This window comes from Daphnia pulicaria, chromosome 7 (genome assembly GCF_021234035.1).
Source record: "Daphnia pulicaria isolate SC F1-1A chromosome 7, SC_F0-13Bv2, whole genome shotgun sequence".
NCBI lineage: Eukaryota > Metazoa > Arthropoda > Branchiopoda > Diplostraca > Daphniidae > Daphnia > Daphnia pulicaria.
In genome coordinates, this window is record NC_060919.1 from 15071120 (window position 1) to 15083923 (window position 12804).

Sequence of the window (12804 nt, forward strand, 5' to 3'; positions counted from 1 at the left end):
TAATGCACAATTCATTACTTTAATTTTTGTTTCATTTTACTACTTTATCAGAGATGAAAATATGATGGATAATACAATACAGTAGACAGCAAAATGCACACGTAATATAACAGATGTTTCTTCTTTTATACTCTATACAAACGATACTTTTGTTCAAGCAGCACAGCAGTTCGTTCTTGGTCGTTAGACTTTCCGACGCTCCTGGCTGCTGAGAGCTAGGAACCACGTTACTTAGCTGTAAGTTAACCACTTGAGAAAAATACTCTCTCCACAGAAACCTGTCAAATGAATTGTCAGGTCAGAAACTGTTGTACCAATGGAGCGATTAACGTTTCGTTCTATTACCTTATTCGCTGTTCCTCCGCCGGAGTGAAAGAATAGGATTCGACGATTCTGACAACTGTCAACAACGACGAAATGCCGTTACGGGGAACTCAGCCGACACATCCGAGAGATTGGATCAATATAAAAGTAAAAAGTAGAATTAACGATAAAAAGAACAATGTTAAATAGAGACGAATGTTACCGGTGTCTGCATCAGAACTGTCTTCATCTTTTATAAGGCGAAACGGGCGATAACGTGGCGAAATTCCAATGTTTTGACTACTATCCATTCGACTGGACGGTTGACAACGATCCAAGTTTCTACCCGTGGGTAATTCTTTCAAATAAAAAAAGCAAAGAAAATATTTCATTCAAAGTGCAGTCTCAAGCAACTTTTGGCAACAACAATAATGTCGCCAAGTTTTTCAACCCCAATACAATCTTCATTCTCCATTGTCCTGGAAAATTGATAACATAATTAATCAAATGAATAATACGGAATTAAGAGATACTGTTACCTAATGATGGATGTCAGTAAGAAGAAGAACCGTGATTATGCCCAGTCCATTCGACTCTTGAGTGGCGATCAAGTTCTGATTTCGTGACAAGATCTTGTCGTCGTACAACAATATACATGATTCTAAGATTTTCTAAGATCTAGATAAGATAAGATCTAAGATCTGGACTGCAGGTTTTGTTTATAATTCTCACACAGCAGCAGTAGGAAGCAAAAGAGAGCATCCCAGGAACCTTTTGTCTCAACGAATCCCGACGAATGTTACCAGTTTCTGTACCAGAACTGTATTCATCTTTTAGAAGGCGAAACAGCGATAACGTGGTTCAATTCCAATGTTTTGCCTGGACGGTTGACATCGATCCAAGTTTCAACTCGAGGGTAATCTGTTTCAAATAAAAAAAAGCAGGGAAAATATTTCATTCAAAATGCAGTATCAAGCAACATCTGGAAACAGCGTTTTCAAATCTAATACAATCTCTATTCTCCCTCGTCATGAAAAATTGATAAAATAATTAATCAAATGAATACTACGGAATTAAGAGAAACTGCTACCTAGTGGATTGGTGTCAGTAAGAAGAAGATCCGTGATTGTGCTAGGTCCATTCGACTAGCGAGGGGCGATTAAGTTTTGATTTTCGTGACTAGATCTTATTGTCGTATTGTAATATAGATGATTCTAAGATTTTAATTTGATCTGGGCCAGCAAAAATTTCTGCATGTCTTGTTTATAATTCTCACACAGCAAGTGTAGGAAGCAGAAGACAGCATCACAAGAACCTTGTCTAACACAAGCATGTGATATCCACATATGCGTTGATTCACAGGTTTCAGCAGTCATTTTGACATCAAATCATCCCATCTAGAAGAAAAAAAGATATATAGTGTGAGCTGAAATCAAATTAATGGAAACGTCGAAAAGGTCCCCATCAAGGCATCATAGTAAAAATCAATGTTGACTACCTACATATTAAAACACAAATTCACATTCACATTCAAAACTAGTGTAGAGATAGGGAAATATAAGAAAATATGTAAAACCATACTTCGAACAAGAGTTTTGAGAAAATGACGAAAAAGACAAGTATTGTGTTGGGCAGTAGGCAACTAGGCATGGCCTGGCCACGCTGATTTACGAATTAGGATAATGAAAGTTCAAACAAAAACTGAACTTGTACAGAAATTAGAAAAATCCGATATGCTGCATATTTCAATTAAAAATGTAGTATTATGAAAGATACTTAAAAATAAAGAACGAATTCAAACGACCAATCCATTTTTCAGCGTCATGTTCACGAGTCAAGACCACGAGACGAATGAAGCAGACGAATGAGACGATAGAAATAGAAGATAAAACGAGATTCCAAAAGGCAGTACGAAAATTCTCTACTAGGTGGCTGACTGCCTAGAAAAGTAAAGAATTGGCGGCTTTTTCAAATCAAAATGAATGAAAATGATCAAAATCGTACAGTTCAAGGAATGGGTTTTTCCCTGTGATAAATGGATGTGGAAAAGCATTTTTACCGTGTGTTGAGTCCACCAATTTCAGTAAACTTAAAAAAAAATCAAAATAAATGGGAAATAACCCGAAATAACACACCAAAAATATGATTTGATTTGAATACTTATCAATGTTGAATATCACCGCCACTTTGATGTCGTCGGCCAGTCTCCGTCGCCTTTTTTTGTTCCTCTGTAGACCTACTGACCATTACTGAATTACTCAATCAAGAACCAAGAGTTAACCACACAATTTTAATTGGGTGTGACTGTAACTGATTACATATGATAACGTCAATAAGGTATTCTAGGATATTCAGAAGATAGAATAAGTCAAGTGATGAGGATATGAGTATGATTGACGAAAACCTATGATGTTGGCAGAACTTACAAAATATATAACACTAAATAGGACTTTACATAATCTGAAAAAGACAGATATTTGCTGGTTTTCCTGTCGGTGTAATGGTTTAGGAAACCATTGCGGCAGTTGTTGTTCACGATCTAACAGAAAACAGATAATCATATTACATACAAAAAATATATCATTAACTATATATGACGTATTGCAACACAGATGAATGTGACAAGCTAAAGCTAACTATATATTTCAGAAGAAAAACTATTGGTGGAAATCTATGTTCAGACTTTATTAGTGGGTAATGACTGACTGACAAAACAAGAATGAAGGACAGTGTGACATTTTACGAGGCTTCACGACTTATTATAAGTGAGGGAAATTTAAGGGAACAAAATAAGACAAAATAGTAGTTGAGACTATTGATATCGTTAAAAAAATTATTCTCAATCAAGAATAAATCTTTTCTCAGATTCTGATCGATTCCGACATTCATCACCAACACAAATATATCTCCGGAATCTCCTTCGCGTTCTTCGACGTATAAGTCGTCTTCAACACGCTTCAACACCAAGATAAATTTTACTAATGATAAACGATCAATAATTGCCAATTGTTTTTTTTAGCTTGCCTTTCCCAACACTCTACATTACTCTTCGATATTTGACGACACAAATATAACACGATCTTTATAAGAGGGTTTTGAGCATTCATGAAAACATCAATTCCTTTCTCGGTCACGGTCTGGCAACTAACAATGCGTAACTCTTCAAGGTTGGAAAATGTTTGAATTCTAGCGACTTTTTGGAGGATGTCGTCGTCGAACGTAGAACATCTTACAATCGTTATTTTCACTAATAAAGGCGAAGACAACAGCAAGATTAAATGTTCGCGCGGTATACCACTACCTAAAAGTCTCAACCTTTCCAGTTGCTTTAATACTTTAGGTTCAGTCCGTTCAGTCTTAACCCATTCTTTAACAAGTTTGGCGGTGAAATAGCTCAAATTATCGATAAGGTCAAGGGAGTGAAGGTTCGGGCAAAGCTGTGTGATTACCAGAATATTGACATCACTCAACTTGGATAGGGAAAGTTCCTTCAGTGATGAATTCCCAAAGGCTTTTAAAATTGGAGTCACACCGCCACCAAACGTGACGTTACCATTAAAAGGGGAATCTCCACCACTCATTTTAAAATTACGGAGATTTTTAAGAGACAACAAATCAAGCAAATCACTGTCTGTCAGTCCTTCGTAGCCATCGATTTCGATTTCCACCCGGATCACAGACGGGCACAGCGACAAAACAAATCCCAGAGATTTAGGGATGTAGGAAGCGTAAGGATCGATTTCTAAACTTAACAAAGAATACTTTGGAATCTCTAACTTTTGGTTCAAGAAAACGTCTTTGTGAATCTCCGTCAAGTTTTGAACAGTAGCCATATCCCAGACTTGAAGACTATGAAAGTTTTCTAAGATTATTTGGATTCCGGCGTGGGTAATTGATGTAGAGATCGAACCCAACTTAAGAAGAGATTTGGGCAGCCCCAGTCCATCACCTCCACTTCCTAGATTACGCGTTGCACCGTCACACAATCCTTTAACTCCAATATCTGTGATATTCTGGCATGTATTAAAATCCAGTACTCTACGAAAGAAACCAGAATTGTTTTAACAAATTTAGCATCAAACAAACATTTTGTTTACCTCAAATCTTTGCAATAAGTTCCTATTACTTCCAAGCTGCTGTCATCTGCATCAGAACATGAAATGTCCAGTACTTGTAATTTTGAAAGCTTAGGAATGAAAGAAGTAAAGAATTCATCATTATTAGTAACTGCCCACAAAGCTAGATGTTTCAAGTTCTGAAATAGAAAAAATGTAATGTATCGATATTAAAGGAAGTGTAAAAGTAAAATTTCTTACTACACATCTCTGCATTGAATTATCAAGAACAATGGATTGATCTTCACTGTTTAAATCACTCAGATCCAAGGTCTCTAAATGTGGAACAGCCAGTATACCGAGAAATTGTTTCAAACCTCCTCTGTTTCTAAGAGAACTGATGATTTCCTCCAATAACTTGTTAGCTGTTACAAAATGAGACAATTTTAAAATACTTTTGGATAGATCATTGATAGTTGTCAACTTACGCAACTGATCAAAAGGACTGTTGATAGATTGATTGCTGTTAGCAAAATCACTGGTTGGTTCCTCACACAACAGAGCCATGTTGTTTACAACAAAATCAAGGCATGTTTGGGATAGTGATTTCACTCCTATCAATTGTGGCATAGTGGAGTTTAATGAGCTGTTTATAAGACTCTCTCTATTTAGTTTCATTAAAACATGATTAAAACCAGTTTTCAAATTTCAACATAAACATGCCTTTAATGAAATTGCTACCTTCACTGTTCGTATTAAGAAAAAAAGTCAACTTGGACGTCGGACGAACTTAAACACTTCACACTAATGTCCTACAGTCCTAGTGAGCTGCTGACGAGAGATATCAAGATTTAGATATTTGGTGACTGAAGCGTGGCTTATTAACTACTTTCCTTCCCAAAATCTCGCAATGCTTTGCTTTCGTAATTCAGAATGGGAGTGTCAGAGCGAGTGTAGCTGACGCATACGAGATGGCGACGATGGCGTTGCCAGTTATAAAAATTTATGTTGACCGGCATGACCGCAGTTATTCAGACAGAGTTTCAGATAAATCAGAGTGATCGGAGCCACAAAACTCTGTCAAGAGCTATAGAATAATTAAAATTGAAATAAAAAACTCATAAAAAATTTCTTTCTATTACTCTGTTATTGCCATTTGAAAATCTCACTTCCGTGTTCCGTCAGAGAGTCTGCTTCCGGGGCAAACCCAACGCAATGCCTTCGGAAATTGTTATCCGTGTTTACTTTTCCTCGTGTATGCGAACCAGCAAACATTAGTAAGGATTTAGTTTAGCTTGTTTTAATTCCGACTCCATTAATCAGCCGATTTACTATAGATCAAATTTATTTAAAAGTTTGATGGTCTCTTAAGAAAATGTATTGGTTGCAATGGTAACAAAAAGCAACACATTTAATGCTGCTCAACTGCCAAGGTAATGAGGAAAGACAAGATGAAGTTTATATACATGCGAAGCTCAATTAGACTGTAACTGATTTGGTATGGAGTTGAAGAAAACATCTCAAGGCGAAGATTTGACGCGGTTACGCACCTCTTCGACAAGAGCTAAATGTTCTCGACGAGCTTGAGCAACTTCAGGAGTGTCCTGGACGGCTGCCGGAGCAGCATGCGCTGTATGCTGGAATTGGACAGGTGCCTCTGGCAAGGCATTTGAGATAACTCTAAAGCCACCAGCTCCGGCTGTGTAATAGACTACGATTTGTTGGCCGTCAGGATTGATGTAGGCATAGTGGCCCATCTGATTTCCGGCTGCATCACGGAAATTTGAAGCGGACTGGTCGGCAGTGACGTGACCAAATGCGGCTTGGCCCAGCTCATCCTGTGAATGGAATTTGCTGATGATGGGTGATGGGACTGGCGCAACCTGGACAACAGCTGGAGCAGCAACCGGAAGGGCGTGGACCTCGGCATGGACAGCGGGAGCAACTGGAACAGCGTGAACAGTGGGGAAAGTAGGGAAAGCGTGAGCAGTTGGTTGGACGACAGGGACAATAGGTTCAACAGGAGCAACATGAACAACTGGACCGGCCGCTTTTTGGTAGCTGTAATAAGTCGGCTGGACATAATGATGAGCAACTGGTTTGGGTGCTGAATAATAACGGCTAGGGCTACGACGATGACGGCTGCCACCGGCTGCAGCAACAGCGGCCGCATTGCGAGCCTTGGCTTCCGCCACAGCAGCGAAATGCACCCGTTTGGCTTCTTCGACTTCGGGAGTGTCGGAAACTTGGACGGGAGCGACGAGTGGAGAAGAATGGACCGACATCGGAGCTTGGGGTAAATTGTTGGATAGAACGCGGAATCCCCTCGAATCGGCCACATAGCTGACGCGGACTTCTTTGCCTTCCGCGTCGATGTAGGCCCAGCTTCCGACTTGGTTACCCCAGGCGTCACGGAAGTTGGAAGCCGCTTGTCCGGGATAAGCGTAGCCGTAAGAAGCTTGGCCGAGCTCATCTTGGGCGTGGTACTGGGACATGCAGTACAAGGAGGGCGCCCAGGTGGCCACGGGTACCGGAGCAAAGTTCGCCGATCCAGCACTGACGAACGGATGGAAAGCCGTCAGCTGACAGTGGCACACTGAAGCGGCCATAACAAATAATGACAACGCAATCTGTTGAATAAAAAAATGAAGCCGTTACTGAAATGAATTGACAACTTAAAAGAAGTAAACTTACAATTGATTGCATGTTGATTCGCTTGTAAGTTGCTGGAAAGCGCTGGGAAGGGTTAGGTTTGAACTGATTGTACTTCGTTCACGGCGTCCTATTTATACCCCCCGCACAACACTAGCCGAGAGAACAAAAAGATAACCATCGGGAGGACAAGGTCAGGTTCGTAGTTTTCGTTGGGAAAAATCGGAACCGATTTATTCCGGGATGGGCGTGGATGAGGTCCATTGTTCCTTCCGCCTTTCTAAAAATTTCCAAGAAATAAGGAGACGTCGTTAAAATGTTTGTTTCAAACTGACCTTGCACCCGCAGTTGGGTGTGTACAACAATGTTGTCCTTTGTAGGCTGTTACACATGGAAGTAACTACTGTCAATTTCTCGCATGACTGTCTGCACCGTGATGTTGCTGATCGTGCGAACATTTAAGCGACCACACCCCTTTTTCTTCGTCCATGAGAGCCATCACCTTCACAATATCAGCAGCTCTGCTAACTGCTGAACGAAAACGAACGCTGACCTACTTTAAATTTTGTTACGTGTTTTGGGAACGATTTGAAATCGGTTAGATTTTTGGACCGAAACGGCCTTGAAGATTGCTGGGTTTATTGTCGGGCTGGTATTTCCAAGTTGTGCTGTGTTTTAGGGTTCATAAACAATGAGATTATTGTCAAACGTAACGAATTTTGTGAAAAGCATAGTTTTTTTTTACCTCCGTTTTCAAAGGCTGCCTCCACATCCGTGTGAAGCAATTCAGCATTTAGTCTCCTTTATTATCATTTTTCCTTCCGCATCTCTTGTGAAAATGTATGGGTTATCTAAAGAATTAAAGTTTTAAATTAATCGGAGAAAAATATTTTGCTAACAAATAACGTCATCTATTCATAGACTAACAATTTGAAATGATAAGATCATACGCATGAATAGCCTTGCCACTCTTTTGTTACCCAAGATCAAGATCAATAAAATGAAAAACCAAAACTCTCAAGATGGAATCACAAATCACTGCCTTGTCAACTGCCTCAACTTTTAGTTAGCAATTCGATTGTAAAAATGAGTTCTCGAACCAAAAAACGTCTGAAAGTTTAGTTTTCTCTAATAGTATTAAATGAGACTTTACGCATTTTCGTCGACTTTACGGATATTAAATAATTGGGGATTGAACTTGGATAAGGTCTTTGATTATCAATCATTTGCATTTCTCTAGAAAACCAAGCTACAATTCAACATTTCCAGAAAATTTTCCCTCATAAACTACAGAACTAGCTCATAATATTGCTTGCATCTGTTGTTGTCAAATGGCCATGAAATGGGCCTGCAGATATTCTCATCAAAAATATTAAATCAGCACAAATAAAACATGGTTAATGCTGCATGCTACTGCGCAGCAATATTGTTTGATATCATCCCGTTTTTTCTCATCGCTAACAACGGATTGTCTATAACCACTACGTTTGAATAATTACCATAGTCAGCATCGCGTTTCACATGCAGCTGTCTAGGAATCCATGCAAACAAATGGTCTAACTGTACAAACTTGCTCAAGATACCTCTGAATCAAGGAGCATCTCAGCTAGGCGATATTAAACAATAAATTTGTTCTAGGTATAGTACAAGGAATCTTTGAAGCAAGGGGCACACCAGCTAGTTAAATAGAAATTTGACCTCAGTTGCCATGACGAGAGTTTACAAACAAGTCAAGCTAAAGCGTAGAAGATGGAGTTAATACCCCCAAAAATTAACATTTACGACGTATAAAAATAGTTAAATTTGAGTCACATTTGTCTGTGTGGTTTTTTCGTCGAACGTCTCAAAAGTTGGAGTAATATTCCTAAAGGAATGAAAATCTTTTTGCGATTCACAACAAAAACAAGAAAGAACTGATAAGAGCCACTATAATTCTGAGTCTTCTACTAGTTATTTCATTCGAGAACGAAACCAGATTCACTGGCAAATTAAAAGTTATAAAATTTCATCCTAAAATGGACTTTTCCGGACGGCATTGCCCTGGCAAGAAGAGCTAGCAAAAAACTTGCTGATCTGTATCAGAAGGGTAATATTTCAAAGCAACTAGGCAAAGTGATAGAGAGAGGACGTGTCACGAAAAAAGACAAATGAAAAAGGTCAGCACTAATGGATGAAGCAGACTCACTTTTGGATGATCCGTGATAGTTGTTAATGGGTCGTAATCGGAGTGGGAAGGTGGTAAAACGTCACGCAAAAGAGATGGTTTGTCATGCTGTAACGAACTGAAATCAGATAGCAATAATACAGAATATGTGTTAAAATTTGCACATTTAAAAAATATTTTCTTACTTCATCTGAAACAGAGTGATGCATATGTTGTTGATTAAGACAGTTTGCAGTCAATATATATCCTCTTATAGGCCTACCTTGTTCCCAGGAGTCCCAGTCACTTAGTCCTTACACCTCATCATTGATGATGTATAATTCTTAGTTATCCCATAACTTTCAAAAACAAAACAAAGAAAACTTGTTATTGGAAAACACAATGCCTTATTAACGGAATCAACTTCTACCTTCCACATTTCAACATGACGTTTTAACTTTTAACAATAAGTTGACAAAAAATTGGGGGAGTATAGCATGTTATAGCCAGCCAAAGGTTTTTTAAATGGCAACTTACTTACTGAAAAAGTAGAAATTAGGTAGGATAAGTAAGCACGTTAAACGAATAACCGCCCATACTCCTTTATTTTTACAACACGATTCACTTGATCACGAAGTCACTAACGCAGTGAAATATGGATTGCACGTTACTATTAGCCATTTAGAGTAATGGTAAAAATACATACCTAGGGATTTTGTAGGAGAGGAGCACAGCATGGGCTGAGCATGGAGATGCCGGAAATGGTTCCCAGGTTCTTTTCCAAGTTCCATGAAAATTGAAAATTGAATGAAATGCTAATGCAGCAGACGATTTTAGACAGTCAGGCTAATGCACCGCCAGCCGGCCAGCCCACCACGAGCTCGTTTTCTGTGATTACATGAATCTAATTACCATTAGATTTTCCCCAATTAACGTGTATTAAAAAATTTTCTAAGCAATGAAAAAAAGAATATTTTGTTTGAACTCGATGGGTGTTGAAAACCAAAACTAATAAATTCTATTCCTATTGATACGGGCGACTAAGAGATGGCGCTTCACAGGATTGGACCAAAATGGATCTGAATTACATAAAACAAACTTTCGAGCTCATCACACAAACTTGTATTTTGAGATAGAATATGCTAATTTTATTGGTTACACAATCGAGGATAACAGAACATTTTCGTTGCTGCATTCTGACTATAATCTACCACATATGTAATCAAATTGATTACCAAATAAGGTCTAAAGCATTTACTTAATCATGAAACATGTCGTTTCTTTATTTCTCTAACAACTAAACTCTACCTAACAACTACTACGGATGAGTCACCGATATTCTTCTATTATTCGTTATGGGATTTTAGATCTCGACTATAGCGAGTTTCTTTTGCATCGCCAGCAGTTTCCAGTAGATAAGTTCCAACATGAAAACTAAAATTGCTAATCCGATCCCGATCCCCAGAATTAGAAAGGCGCTAGTTAAATCAGTTAACTTGATAGCAACTGGGCGAGAAACTCGACGTTTTCTGTCGACGAAACAAGCATCTGCCTTTGGTAAGGTAGGAAGATTATTCACCCAAAATTTAACAAGGCCACTCTCCCACAAGTCCATCAGTCTGTAAATGTAGTAATTTGTAGTATTGGTTTAAAAAAAAGGTCACAAATTGATCTGTTAGGAATTGCCTACCCTCTACTTATGGTTTTGGTGTACCAAGTTCCCTTTTTATGGAGCAATGAGTAAAATCCAGTCAAAATAGGCAGTGGCTTCGAAACTTTGAAACGACACGTCCCTTCTTTTTTATAATGAGAACTCACAAACGCAACGGTAAAGGTGTTCAGCTAATTCAACAATAGATTTAAATTGTTAGTAAGACTTAGTTAGCCTCCAAATAATAGTAGAAAACTTCAATTACAAATGGGTAAGCAAATTGACCAGTTTCCAATTTTGCATTTAATTTAAACGGATCGACAAATATGCGATCAGGATGAAGCCGGACTTGGTCTCCAAGAACCTTATAAATGCCGGATGTTGCTTCCTGATTTTTTTATGAAGATTAGTTTTAAAGGGAACTTTTATAAAATATTTTGTAGATTGAATTAATTTTGTGCGTTTACGAGAATTTGTGCTCCGACCGCTGTGTCACTCCTGATGACTATTCCAATTTCTTTACTGTCTGCTAATTCTTCAAATGAGTTAATAGACGGTTTTAGTCTAGGCGTCGTGAGTGATGAAGTGACAATTCCTGTGTACGAATTGACCAAAACAGTAGCGCACAAGACCCAGACACCAGCTAGGATTCGAAATGAGTTGCGACTGAAAGCTTCTCTCCCTCCTAAATATTATTGATCAAATAAATGATTCGATTAGTGTTCGAAAAATAGATTAGTAAAATTTACCTTGATTCGTAAGTGTATTTATTACGTAAATCATGTGGTAGCCGGTGGAAGTAAAGTAGCTTTTTGGAATTGAGTTGTCTTTTACTTCGCCATCCCGCGGATTATTTTTTATGTCTGGGGACGTATCGATTAAATTATTTAAATCGCGTCGAAAATAGATCCAAGCAAAAATCTTCATGGCGCCCACAATGACGAAAATGCTGGCGAGAATCGACAGCCAAACCTGGAAATATTGAATGGTGAATCTGTTAATGAACAATTAGTGGAATTGATCAAATTCACCCAGGGTTGGAATGGGCGAATAAAAGCGAACAATCTGCTTTCCTCTCCGGGTCTTGGCAAAACGAGACGAAATCCTTCAGCCCATATAAAAGACGTAAAATCGAATCTTTCTACCCGATCCATGGTTAGGAAGAAACAGGTCCCTATTCCATTGATATCCTTATAATTTTTAATGTTTAGCCTTAATTCTGATAAATTTATGGAGCACAATTTTATCTAAATTACTTGATCGTTTTGAAGTTGGTAAAACGCAGCCTCATGAGTACCTAATTTATTGGCTAGAGTTTGATTAATGGGAATGACGGACATCCTGTAAAATATAACCATTATGCAATACGTTTAGTTTTTTTCTGGGATTCGACCCAAACCAAAGAGTTAGACTTACTTAAATTTAAATTTTTCTGCTAACCACTTGATTATCTGAAGTGATGATCCAGAATAAGTGAATGTGCCGTTAGGTCCTCGAGTCATTATATCAAAAGGAGGATTCTTGAGGAAACAAACGTGCAATTTGTGAATTTGGTATTTAAAATTTCGGTAAATAGCATAATCGGTAATAACAAGGCTATGGTGAATTTTCGTTTATTATTAGAAACAATTGTTTTGAAGAAAGTAACTATTTGCCCATATGTATAGGCTATAGGCTATTACTTACGTGAAAACCAACGTAATTTAAATGAAGTCCGGCCAAATCAGTTTCCGATGTGGAATCAGCGCTCGTTAACAAAAAAGAGGTCACTAATAATGTCATGGTCATAAATAGCTTTAGATTTGTAAGAAACAACCCAAAAACGCTTTTGCTGAAGACCAAAGTCAGCATTTCGAGTTTCGCATCAAGGGCGACAAATGAGATAGTGAAGTTGGGAAACATCTGTAGGCCTATTTATTGGTTTACTTTTCATCTTGCTGTATACAGTCGCGGCTGAAAGTTTCTTTACGTGTAGCTAAAAAATACGCCTTTTTACTGTG

General features: G+C 38.3%; 3 protein-coding genes and 1 long non-coding RNA gene across 7 annotated transcripts; all 4 read right to left on the minus strand.

Annotated features, from left to right (window-relative positions):
• Positions 1-20: 20 nt before the first annotated feature.
• LOC124350871 lies at positions 21-2058 on the minus strand. Of its 2 annotated transcripts, XR_006921220.1 has the most exons (6): positions 1885-2058; positions 1580-1700; positions 1394-1517; positions 843-1224; positions 346-782; positions 21-278 (listed from the first exon to the last, which is right to left on the minus strand). It is a non-coding gene; the product is annotated as an uncharacterized LOC124350871 (long non-coding RNA). The 2 variants fall into 2 exon arrangements; XR_006921219.1 differs by having other exon boundaries at positions 1394-1700.
• A 909-nt stretch (positions 2059-2967) lies between these two features.
• On the minus strand, positions 2968-5312 carry LOC124350626. 2 transcript variants are annotated; one of them, XM_046801416.1, is made up of 5 exons: positions 5100-5312; positions 4847-4972; positions 4620-4783; positions 4401-4558; positions 2968-4341 (listed from the first exon to the last, which is right to left on the minus strand). In XM_046801416.1, exons 2-5 carry the CDS (start codon positions 4923-4925, stop codon positions 3282-3284), a joined length of 1461 nt encoding a protein of 486 aa, XP_046657372.1. In that variant the 5' UTR covers positions 4926-4972; positions 5100-5312; the 3' UTR covers positions 2968-3281. The 2 variants fall into 2 exon arrangements, with proteins under 2 accessions (XP_046657372.1, XP_046657371.1); XM_046801415.1 differs by having other exon boundaries at positions 4847-5022.
• Positions 5313-5720: 408 nt separating this feature from the next.
• On the minus strand, positions 5721-9963 carry LOC124350688. Of its 2 annotated transcripts, none has more exons than XM_046801494.1 (7): positions 9860-9963; positions 9360-9512; positions 9196-9292; positions 7756-7861; positions 7346-7678; positions 7053-7290; positions 5721-6988 (listed from the first exon to the last, which is right to left on the minus strand). In XM_046801494.1, the coding sequence occupies exons 6-7, from the start codon at positions 7062-7064 to the stop codon at positions 5879-5881; spliced, it is 1122 nt and encodes a 373-aa protein (XP_046657450.1). In that variant the 5' UTR covers positions 7065-7290; positions 7346-7678; positions 7756-7861; positions 9196-9292; positions 9360-9512; positions 9860-9963; the 3' UTR covers positions 5721-5878. The 2 variants fall into 2 exon arrangements, with proteins under 2 accessions (XP_046657450.1, XP_046657451.1); XM_046801495.1 differs by lacking the exon at positions 9860-9963 and adding an exon at positions 9695-9783.
• Positions 9964-10270: 307 nt separating this feature from the next.
• Positions 10271-11638, minus strand: LOC124350740 (ionotropic receptor 93a-like). The gene is made up of 5 exons (XM_046801568.1): positions 11554-11638; positions 11272-11489; positions 11070-11192; positions 10844-10995; positions 10271-10772 (listed from the first exon to the last, which is right to left on the minus strand). The coding sequence occupies exons 1-5, from the start codon at positions 11585-11587 to the stop codon at positions 10517-10519; spliced, it is 783 nt and encodes a 260-aa protein (XP_046657524.1). The 5' UTR covers positions 11588-11638; the 3' UTR covers positions 10271-10516.
• Positions 11639-12804: the final 1166 nt, after the last annotated feature.

Bases quoted from the DNA above. Each gene is read 5' to 3' on its own strand.
- LOC124350740 (XM_046801568.1), bottom strand. From the start codon at position 11,587: ATGATTTACGTAATAAATACACTTACGAATCAAG. The intron at 11,490-11,553 runs GTAAATTTTACT...AATAATATTTAG, and splicing joins AAATACACTTACGAATCAAG to GAGGGAGAGAAGCTTTCAGT. The intron at 11,193-11,271 runs GTAAACGCACAA...TAAAAAAATCAG, and splicing joins CGGTCGGAGCACAAATTCTC to GAAGCAACATCCGGCATTTA.
- LOC124350626 (XM_046801415.1), bottom strand. From the start codon at position 4,988: ATGCCACAATTGATAGGAGTGAAATCACTATCCCAAACATGCCTTGAT. The intron at 4,784-4,846 runs GTAAGTTGACAA...ATTTTGTAACAG, and splicing joins CAGTCCTTTTGATCAGTTGC to CTAACAAGTTATTGGAGGAA. The intron at 4,342-4,400 runs GTAAACAAAATG...TTTCTTTCGTAG, and splicing joins ACTTATTGCAAAGATTTGAG to AGTACTGGATTTTAATACAT.